General features: G+C 47.3%; 1 protein-coding gene across 2 annotated transcripts in view; it reads right to left on the minus strand.

Annotated features, from left to right (window-relative positions):
• Nucleotides 1-6881, minus strand: part of COL9A1 (collagen type IX alpha 1 chain) — a 68528-nt gene extending 61647 nt beyond the window's left edge. For both annotated transcript variants that reach the window (XR_013830892.1, XM_079939826.1), the window contains exons 1-4: nt 6773-6881; nt 5163-5237; nt 4867-4902; nt 4669-4731 (exon numbers count right to left, since the gene is read on the minus strand). Coding sequence is in view for 1 of the 2 variants with exons in the window: in XM_079939826.1 (XP_079795952.1) it covers nt 4669-4731; nt 4867-4902; nt 5163-5237; nt 6773-6850 (252 nt within the window). In the remaining variant the exon portion in view is untranslated. The remainder of the gene's footprint in view (nt 1-4668; nt 4732-4866; nt 4903-5162; nt 5238-6772) is intronic.
• Between the last annotated feature and the right edge of the window lie 3709 nt (nt 6882-10590).

Consider the following 10590-nt stretch of genomic DNA (forward strand, 5'->3'; position numbering starts at 1 on the left):
CTCATAACTCCAAAGAGTGAATCAAAGGAAGCAGAAAAGAATGAGTTGAAAATGTTAATTACTGGAAAGTTACCAAAGAATAAAGTTATCAAACACACACGGAAGAGTTTTTGACAGGCTGAGATTTTCAATCTCCCCAGTATAACTGTAACGCTGTAACTTGGGAACAGGTCCCAGCATCTTAGTTGCTGAGCACCTATGGTAATGGAACGTTGGCTTTTGTATTTCAGCAAACAAACCATTCCTGCAGGGGCACTCTGGTAACACACATGGCACATGGGTTGTATAAACCTCAGGGCATGTCTGACGAATGGGACGTCTGATGTCCACTCTATGCATATACCCTCCAAGACCAATCCTGGTCAATTCCCACACACACAGCCAGCTAACCATCTTCACTCAGTGATTGAAATAACTGACAAGGTTGGAGGACAGTAGCTACTGTATATGGTAGAACTTCAGCTCCATAATAAGGAAGCAGAATGGCTGGATACCCTGGAGGCTGCTTCCAGTCGCTTCTTATTTATACTGTCTTCCATAGACATGATAAACTATGTCTAAACACTAGGAGGCTCTTTGAATGAATGAAAATATATTCTGGTGTCTGATGATCCAGTGAACTTTTATGAAATAGCCATGTAGAAAAGCATAAGCTCCATGAGGACAGGACTGTGTCCATTACAATCCTAGCACATTGTCCCAACATCTAACACACTCTCAGTACACGACTACTGAATAAATTACTTTGGGTGTTGGGTGGAGGGATTTCACACCTGTCCTTCCACATCATCTTTACTTTCAGTTCAAATCCCAACTCTGGCACTTAATTGCTGTGCAACCATGGTCAAGTTGCTCAACTGTATGTAGCCTCAGTTTCCTAATCTGTAAAATAGGTATAATGTTAATATCTACCTCATATGGTAATTTTGAACATTCATTGGGATATTACACACAGCGTGTTTACAACAGTGCCTGGCAGAGCGGACACTGAGTTAATGTTAGCTGTTCTTATCATCATCATCATTGTGTGGTCAGACTACACTAGATGCTAACGAAGAGTTCACATGAAGTGATGTTTCCTGCCCTCTGGGAGCTTAAAACCTCATTCAGAAGGGGTTCTGCAAATAAACAAGCAAAAAGTTCTAGGTATTAGCCACGGGCACTGTGCTTCACAGCGCCCCTCACATTTTCTTTTTGCTGCCTGACTAGTTCCACTTACACTGACCTTTCAGAGTAGTTTCTTTATTACTCACTATCCTAATCATATAACATCTATCAGGGATGATAGCTGTATACATTCAGAGGATGTTCTAACCTCTTTCCTGTAAAAAGTAGCATGGCTTAACTATAATTCCTGTACTTCATTCTAATTCCTCTTCTCTGTATCTGAGACGGATGCTATACGAATGAAAAAAAAATACTGCTTTACAGAGCTCACTAAGCATGCCACAGCAAAAGTGCCTATAAGAATATAAGTTATGAATGATAACAGCACAGCTGTCCTTTGGGAGCAGAGCTTACAACCAAGCTCTGACCTCTTTAATTTTACACGTCTATAAGGGAAAAGAATCAACTTACTAAAGTCTTAGCAGGATAGGAGGGATTTTATATGGATGTACATAAGTCTCCTACAATTCACATTTACAGATGCACGCATACAACTCCAACTTGCAATCATTCTTATTTGTCAGAGAAATGACTAGAGGAAAATACTGCCAGCGGCAGAAAGAATTGCTTTCATATGAATGCTTATGCAGATTAAGTTCTATACGGGCCGATATTAAAGCCAACTGTGTTCTGAAACTTCCTGCCTCTGTCTGGCGGAACACACCAGCCATCAACAGTAATTTCCTTCCCACATTCCAACCACTCAGCTCAAGAGACCCAACACATAATCCCACAAGATTAGCTGCCATGACTCGTTTACCTTTTCTGTCACGAATCCACTTGATTCAGGATAATTACCTTGAAGTCACGTTCCTTTCAGATCCTTCCAAACACCATCGATTAACCATTTGTTAACATTACCAAAAAATACAGCTTTGCCATGAACCAAGGTTGGAGGGTTCAGGTCCCACCACTACACTTAGGTTCACCTACCAAGAAAGATAACTTACGCTTTCCCACTTACTTAGCTCTCAAGCCCAGAGACAAACAGCAAACTCTGATCCAGTTTCTAGTATTTTCATTAGTCTCAAGGTCTATTCTCAATTTAGGGTAAAAGGTCTGTTTAAAATGTCAAATGTGTCAAAGAGTGGAATAAAAAAAACTTTTCAGGTCAGGAGTTTGTAAACTGCATGGGGTTCCATTTCAAACTTTGGTGAACATGAAATTTATACCAATATTTACAAGTAATTATAAACTATCAATTAAAATATTTTTACTATCCATTGAATTTTTAATATCATATTTCTTGGTTGGTAATTCAGATAACAAAAATTCACTATCATTCTTTTTCTCCCTATTTTCTCCAAATATTCATCTATTTAAGAACCTCATTCCTATCTGCATGAGGCAAAGCTATCTGGAAAGAAAGTGACTCGAAAAATCAAGAAATCTGGTTTCTTTCACCACCTTAGCCACTGAATAACTCTGGGCCCCTGGGGGAACTACTTGTCCTCATAATTAGTACGGTTCATTTTTGCTCAGTTCTAAAAATGCCCAAAATACTGGCACATACACGACTTTCTTACTTTATCTCTCCTTCCTTTCTCTTTCTCTTTTTCTCTTGCTTTCCTTTGCAATCCCAGAAGATTGATTCAATGTCCTCATCAGTGTCTCCCTGAGGACCTTCCAGGGTCAAAGTTCTATGATATAAGAAACCTTACTATTTTACACTTTTTAACTTTGGAAATCTGCACTGTGGTACTGCAACTATAGACAAAGGAGAAAAAAAAACTATTTGTAGGTGTTATTTACATTGTACTTCTGAAGATTTTGAAGACCTTTCATTTGTTTATCCCAAGTTTCTGTTTAAGTGTGGAAATTACTTTATAAAGCAAAACCAGGCACTGTCTTTATTCTTCTTTACAGGTGAAGAATTTGTTGCACCTGCTACAAAAGCACCATCATTCTAGTCCTCTGTCTGAAATTATGGCAACTCAATAGTGAGACAAGACTTCAGGCCATTGGTTTATGCTTCAACCGCCACAACAATCAATAATAATGATAGCCATTTAATCATCAATTTTCTTTTCACATAAAACAAGGTCCACGTTTCAAAGGAATGCAGAAATAAATCCAACCTGTATTGGGCTACTGGTTTACTTAGTGGCCTTGTATTTATCAGACGTTTTTGTTATCATGTGTCATAAGTAATTCACGGAGTTTCAAAGAAAAGCTTGATAGCCAACGAGTTATATCATTTCAGTTTGTATTATACGAATATTGGTCCCTGGGAACCTCATGCACTGCCACTTTGCATACCTAGAAAGTTCAAACTAGGGCCTTTGAAGCATAAAACAAAGTCGATATCTCCTAAGGCGATGAATAGCATAGACAAATATTTTCATTATGCTAATCTCGATAAAGAAAGCACATCTTAATAACCACTAACATCCAGCTGTGTGGTTTTTCTTTTTCTCAAAATGAAGGCTCTGTCTTAAACTCCAGTCAAAACTTCTCGGAATCTATAATCATAGGTTTTCGGGTGCTTTTTTTTTTGATTTAGAAAAGTCCTTAGTTCGGGGAAACCACATGAGATGGTAACTGGAAGGACAACTTGAGGGACCCAGCCTTGTCTGTTCTCTGAGAGCAGGTGCTGGGTCTTACGTCACTTCGTATCCAGCGGCAAAGTCAAGGAGTGGCCTGCAGTGAGACCTCAATAAATATTAGTCCAGTGTACGGACAGAGAAGCCGAGAGGCCTGAAGTCCTTTTACTCTGAAGAAATGTTACTTAGTGTTAGGTTTATCACACAGCTCAGCATCTGAGCGTCCCTCCTATGCGGGGGAGGCAGGTGTGCTGGGGGGTAGGCTGGGGAGAGGCTGCTGCTTCCCGGTCTTCAGGCAACCCTAGTCAGCTTATTTCTGTCGGTGACGTCAGCCAAGAAAACACCCGTGGAAAGAGAGAAGACTAGTTTTGAATTTCCTCGTCCACGTGTACTGACCAGTTCCCTGCCCCAGCCCTGCTTCCACCCACCCCCACTCACTTCAGACCCTCCCCTCAAGAGCATCTTTCTCTTCTCTTTTCCTTGGGATTTAGGAGAACCCCAAGAACCTTCCCCTGCAGGTTCCTTTTCTAAATGCATTTAGGGGGTGCCGGAAGGCAAGGGCAGAGACGGCTTGCTGGGAAGCCCCTGCAGAGGCCAGTCGGATCCCTCCTCCCCGGCACCGGCTGAGCAGGGGAGTGGACGGTTAGAGGCAGGAACCGGTACCCACCTATGTTTTCCGAGAGCAGGAAATGCCAGCGCTGCGTGCTCTCCCCAGGGAGCTGCGCTGAGCCTCCACCCTCGAAGACCCATGCGCAGAAACGGCCACGTCCGTGCCAAGCCCGCGCGCAAGGCCAAGTTCAGGGCCACAGCCCTGCTGCAGCTGGGACCACGGTCACCCCCATCCCTGCAGCCTGCGCCTCTCTACACGCGCGCGCGCACACACACACACACACACACACACACACACACACACACACGCCTTGGGCCCGGCTGCGCGCCCCCAGTTCCCACTACTCACGTCTGCGCCCGGAGTGCCAGGTTTGCCCGGAGCTCCCGGCTTTCCCGGCTCTCCCGGGGGGCCCTGGGCAGGGAGGTCGCGAGGCAGGGAGAGAAAAAAGGAGAGAAAAGGGGGCAGAGTTGAGACTCTTCTAACGCACGTGGCTGCAGACCACGTCGGAAGGAAGGAAGTGGAGGGCCAAGGCGCTGATCCACTTACCGGGGGGCCCGGGGGACCCTTCGGACCTCGGTCACCCTGGAGGACAGGAGGAAAGGGAGAGCAGTCCGTGAGAGGGGTGCGCTGGGGACCCCTCCGGGAGAATCCCTCACAAATCGGGGACGGGGACGGGCTAAACGGTGCTGGTCCATGACCAACTGGGGTCACAGGACACGTGACCTCCTCCCTCCGAAATTCCCAGGCTTCCAGGCTCACCCACGTCCCATCCCGCCTTTGGGTGGGGGGCTCCGTGCGCTCTCAAAGAACCCACCCGAGCCGCTGGGGAAGGTGACACTTACGTCGATGCCGTCGATGCCCGGGACTCCAGGGGGGCCCGGCGGCCCCGGAGGACCCTGCTCACCCGGGGGTCCCCTCTGACAAGAGAGCGCACATGGATTAGTGGAGTACGTGGGGCAACGACGCGAAACTGGACACCAGGGCCGAAGGCCCCCCGCGTGGCCCGGTAAAGGCATTGCCCTGCAGAGGCCGGGGTTTGAACCCAACATAACACGGGGGGATCGAACTTCCAAGGGAACTTCTTCCCCTCCTCAAGGTTCTCAGTGAGGCTGACAGTGAGGTTAGAGCACAGTCCAGGCCCCCAGGGTGGAGTCCTCACGTCTACAGAGCATTCAACCGAAGGGGGCTTGTGAGGAAGAGGGGACCTCTTCCTCAAGGGATTCGATCTTGAAGCTGGTGGTCACTGAATACCTCGATTTAATCGGTGATTGCGGGTCAGTGTTTTGGCCAAAGTGGAACAGGTAGGAGCGGAGGCGCTCCAGCCCAGATCAACTACAGTGTCATTCTGTAGACCTTCCTGTGCTCAGGAGAAAGCTGGGGGAATCCTCTCAGGGAAAGACAAGGGAGGATGGGGGCGGGTGGGGAAAGCGGTGAAACCCAGCGAGCGCCTGGCCCTCTTTCAGATCCGCCTGCAGCGATTCTCTTGCAGGAGGTCTGGGCACCTCGCTTCAAAAACACCCCAAATTTCAGGCTGACCCTAGGGTGTGACCCCTTTTATCGGCTGCAAACAGCTCAGCTTTGATGGTGTTAGAGGGAAGGCTGGCCTCTGAAATAGTTTGCACACGTTGCTTAAGGAATGTGAGATTTTTTTTCTCTGTCTCTCTTCTAAATATAAAGAAAGAAAGAAAGAAAAAAGCTTCATTCTGATGAAAGGAAACTTGGTTTTTCTAAACTCCGGGGACCAGACAGGTTACAATGGGGTCTTTGTAAGTGAAACCTCAAACGGCGCTGGCTCCCCTGCCCCCGCGGGGTCCTGTCCTGGGCGGAGGGAGGAGACGCCGAGCCTTCGGGAAGCTGCCGAAATTTCGAGGCGAGTCCGGGCCGCGGGTCCACCCTGACCAGCGGGCACAGTGGGCGGGATGCAAAGTTTGCTGGAACACCGCCTACTCACGCTGGGCTGCCCTGGACCGCGCCAGGAGGGGGAGGGGACGGGGGAGGAGAGGGGGAGGGGACGGGGGAGGAGCGGGGGAGGGAAAGGGGGAGGGGATGGAAGGGGAAAGGGGAGGGGAGGGGAAGGGAGGGGAAGGAGGGAGGGGAGGGAAGGGGGGAGGGGGAAGGGGCAGGGGAAGGGGGGAGGGGCAGTCAGGCTGAAAATTAAACCCCGGCCTCCAGCCTCCGCCGGCCTCCACCGCCTGAGCCTGCAGTATGGGGGCCCGGTGGGCGAGGGGGCGCCCTTTCCGGGACCGTAGGGGTCACCTAGGGCCCCCGCCTCCCACCGTGCTCGCCGCAGGCTGCGCGGGGCCCGGCAGCCCACGGGGTGCTCGGCACCTTCCCTGAGGCTCCCCCGACGGCTGCGCCCCCTGGCTTACCAGGTCGGTGGTCTCGCTGGGCTGGAGAAGAAAAGATGGGGAGACAGTGGGAAGGCGTCCCCCTAAACCCGCGCGCAACTTACTTGAGCCACGCACAGGCAGAGCCCCGACAGCAGCAGTCCCAGCCCGAGGGCCCCGCGGTCCCGCGCCGACCAGGCCATCCCCGCCGCGCGCCGCTAATCCCCGGGCCCGCCCTCCACGCGCGCACAGTGGCGCTTGTCCCCACAAAGAGCGCCCCCAGACAGAGAGGCCTAAATTCCTCCTGTTTGTGAGTGGCCCCGGAGAGGGTCCTGGGGATTGGAGGAGAGCTTGCGGGGCCGGCAGGACGGATAGAATGACAACAGTCCCTTTTAACCCCTTCCCCGCGGCCGCTCAGGCCGGTTCTGCACGCGCCCCTCCCGCCCCAGGGCAGCATCCTGCTGTCCTAGGAGCCAAGGCGACGGCCTGCGTGCCACTGAGGGCTGCGACCGGCAGTGTTCTTGCGGAGATGTTTGCGAGGGGAGGAGGGAGGGTCGTAAGCCACCCAAGGTAGAAACAGACACCCCCGCCCCAAGGTGGTTTCTACCCGCCCAGCTGTGGGTGGGACCCGTGCTTCCTTACTGTCTATCTGGTCTGTGCTGCAAAGCCTGGATTCTTTAGAGAAAGAGAGTGGGGAGGGGGGGATTTTGAGGAGGTGGCGAGAGCTACGCGGGGTGGAAGTGGTCTTTGCAGGTGGTCCAGGGACTCGCTGTTACCCTCGTTGGCAGCTCCTGGCAAGTTTCTCTCCTGGGTCGCAGTGGGTCACAATGAATCAGCATCCACTGGAGTTCAAACTGGGGAAAGACAGCAGCCAGTCAGTTCAGGTCTCTTTGGAGCACAGAAGCAGGTCGTTTAAAAAGGAGATGAGTTTGTAAGTGTGGTGCAATGGTTAAGTGTCTGGTCACCAACTTGACCTGGTTGATCTCAGCGGACCAGGACTTTTGTTCCTGAATACCATTTTTTTTTCCAATGGAAACGGGCTGCAAACCCTTCCCACTTTTCTCCTATCATTGGATGTAGATGACTTTAGCTCTGCACTGCTCCAGCACAGCCCTGGGCAGGAAACCCATCACTGGCACTGACTTTCTATTTCTGTCCTCACCACAACGTTCAAGAGGTAGATTCTGTTAAAATGAGTCTCAGAGAGAACAGGAAACTGTCCTAGGCACAAGCCAATAAGTGTCAGAGTCTGGATGGGATCCCAGAGGACATATGCACTGACACTTCACACGGGAAAAGATTAGAAACAGAGGCGGCACCAGGAATAAAGCAGAGAAAGGAAAATTGGGTCCTGGGAGAATATGCGCGCTAGACATTTGCCACGGAGTGTCACAGCTTAAAATGGAAATAGGAAGGTCTGGAAGTGGAGGGAATGAGAGAAATTTAGGACTCAGGAAAAAACAAGGTAATAAAAAATATTTCAGTTTAACTAATTCATTGGTTGAAGAGATATAAAATTCCTAGACAATTGAAAGTCAGGTGTGTCTTGACAACTTCTTACCTTTTAGCAGGTGTTAAGGGAGAAAGAAGAACAGGAGAGAAACAGAACAAAGGAATACTGGCCAGGTCTGAATCTGAAAGCCTCAGGTGAGAAGGTTAAAAAAAAAAAAAAAAAAAAGATGTACCCCACAGGAAGCCTGCCACCACGTGCCACTCTGGCCCCTCTTCGATGAGGAAGTTCCTTGTCAGGCATTTCTATTTGGATCCATGTTTCTTGGTCAGTTGATTCTCCTGACATTCTGCACATGTCCAGTTCCCAAATCTAAACATAATGTCATCTAAATATAAAGTAGCTTAATGTAAGGTAATCTCTTTTCTTTCATCCAATGGTGATTTGCACTCCATCCCTCCTGCCAAAATGACTCCATCTACTGGATCTAGAATCAAGTTAGACACATTTTTCCCATTGTTACAGAAGCAACCAGAGTTGAAGTTACTGGATGGAAGGTCAGAGTTGGAAGGAATGAAAGATGAAGTCCTTTCCTTCTCCCCACAGACGAAGGCAAAGTTAACCAAAATTTTATAAAGGGGTGAAAATAAGACATCAAGCTTTGACATTCCTGCATTGGTGCCCCTTCTCACAGGCCCTGGAATTCTCCTCTTCCTCCATTTTTCTTGTTTCCCTCAACCCTACTATGCCTTTTCTCCAGAAAATGTGGACACTGGAAAAACGAATTCAGAGAGATGAAAAGAAAGTGAGCAGCTAAATCAAGACATATTTTAGGGTGGAAAGTTATCTACAAATTGTATGAAAACTATGCTGATCTGCGTGTTCTTGGTGTGAATTATTTAACAATTGCATATTGACATCCTACAAAAGAACTGCTTTCCAAACCACACAATAGCTTGCAGCTAAGGAAATCACTTTAATCAAACACTTTGTTTTGCATCATAATAGTCTTGTTTGCTTGGGAGGGATTTTATCTTGGTTCTGTTCCAACCTGCAGAGGAAACTGTAAAAGGAAGATGAAAGAATGGAACAACCTTTTCCTTAATGACTACTAAGTACCTGGCATGCCCCCAACAGCTCTTGGAGGCCAGTCACACACGGGTAAAGGGGCTCAGAGGGGTTAAATCATTTGCCAGGTCGCACAGCTAGTAAACGTCAGAGCTGACATTCCCAATGTTCCTGACTCTAAAATAAGGACTTTCTCTGCTATCCTGGTCAGCCTCCTTGGAGAATGCAGCATCTCTCCAGAATGAATCATGATTTTCTAAGCAGGTAACCCATGCATGTGGTGATTGAACATTTGTACTAAAGATGAATAGAAAAGAAGACAGACCTAGAAATTAAAACTGCATAAACTCACTTCCTACATGTACTAGAAAACTTCAGAACTCGACTAATAAATTTTCATAAGAACTCAAAACTTACCCTACTTGTATGCTTGTTATAGAAACAGATCCAGAAGCAAACTTTCTACTGTTCCTCCCAAAACTGGCAGCCGTTTCTATATGCAGTTACATATTCATGTGTATGACAAAATATCACATAGGAAATGTGATTTTTTTTCCTCAGTGACCAGATAAAAGTTTTACCAGAATAAGAAAAGGTGCCTCCCCTTCCCTGACTCTCAAAATAAAAGAGACCACTCATACAATGTTATTCACTAAGTCCTTTGTGAATTGGTATCAAACTAGGCATGCATTCTATGTGGGTGATTCTTTGATTCTCAAAAATAATTCATACCTTAACCGCCTTGTGAAATTTTAATTATATGGCTAACCAGGAAACCTATATCCTTTGTTTAGATAGTTCATTAAAGTTACTTATTGCAAATGCAAAGTAATTCATTAAGCTATTTTCTCAAAAATGTAATTCTGTCTGGATAAATAGGTACACCTGTGTAAGTACGCACGATGCAGTTGTGGTGCAGGATAAGGGGGAATGGAATGGAATTCACGTGTGAATACAGGCTGGGTTGTGACAGAGTGTCACCCAGATCAGAGGTTTCTGAACACATCTGTGCTTCCACATAAACACCACCTGTGCACTAATAATCATCTATACGACAACCGTTTGGGGGCATACAATATGAATTCTAATTTCCATGCTAATTATTTTGAAGGAAGATTGGCAGAGTTCCCTGGTAAAAGTCACTCTCGTTATACATCTAAAATGCTGATTTCCACACATCTCTCATTTTCATACCTGGAATCATTCTTCACTTTGAATACCTGTGAACAAAACATATGTGACTAATGTTTTAATTTAGTCCGTCAGCAAACATTTTTCAAGTCCCAATATAAGCCAAGCACTAAGGAAATATTCTACGGGAACCAGATATTCTCCTCCCCATAATGGGCTTACAGTATGTGACACGAAAAAAAAATACAAGCAGAGAAATAAAAAGTTAAAGGTTTTTTTTAATCTGTTAAGCAG

Source organism: Stenella coeruleoalba (genome assembly GCF_951394435.1).
Source record: "Stenella coeruleoalba genome assembly, chromosome: 12".
Lineage (NCBI taxonomy): Eukaryota > Metazoa > Chordata > Mammalia > Artiodactyla > Delphinidae > Stenella > Stenella coeruleoalba.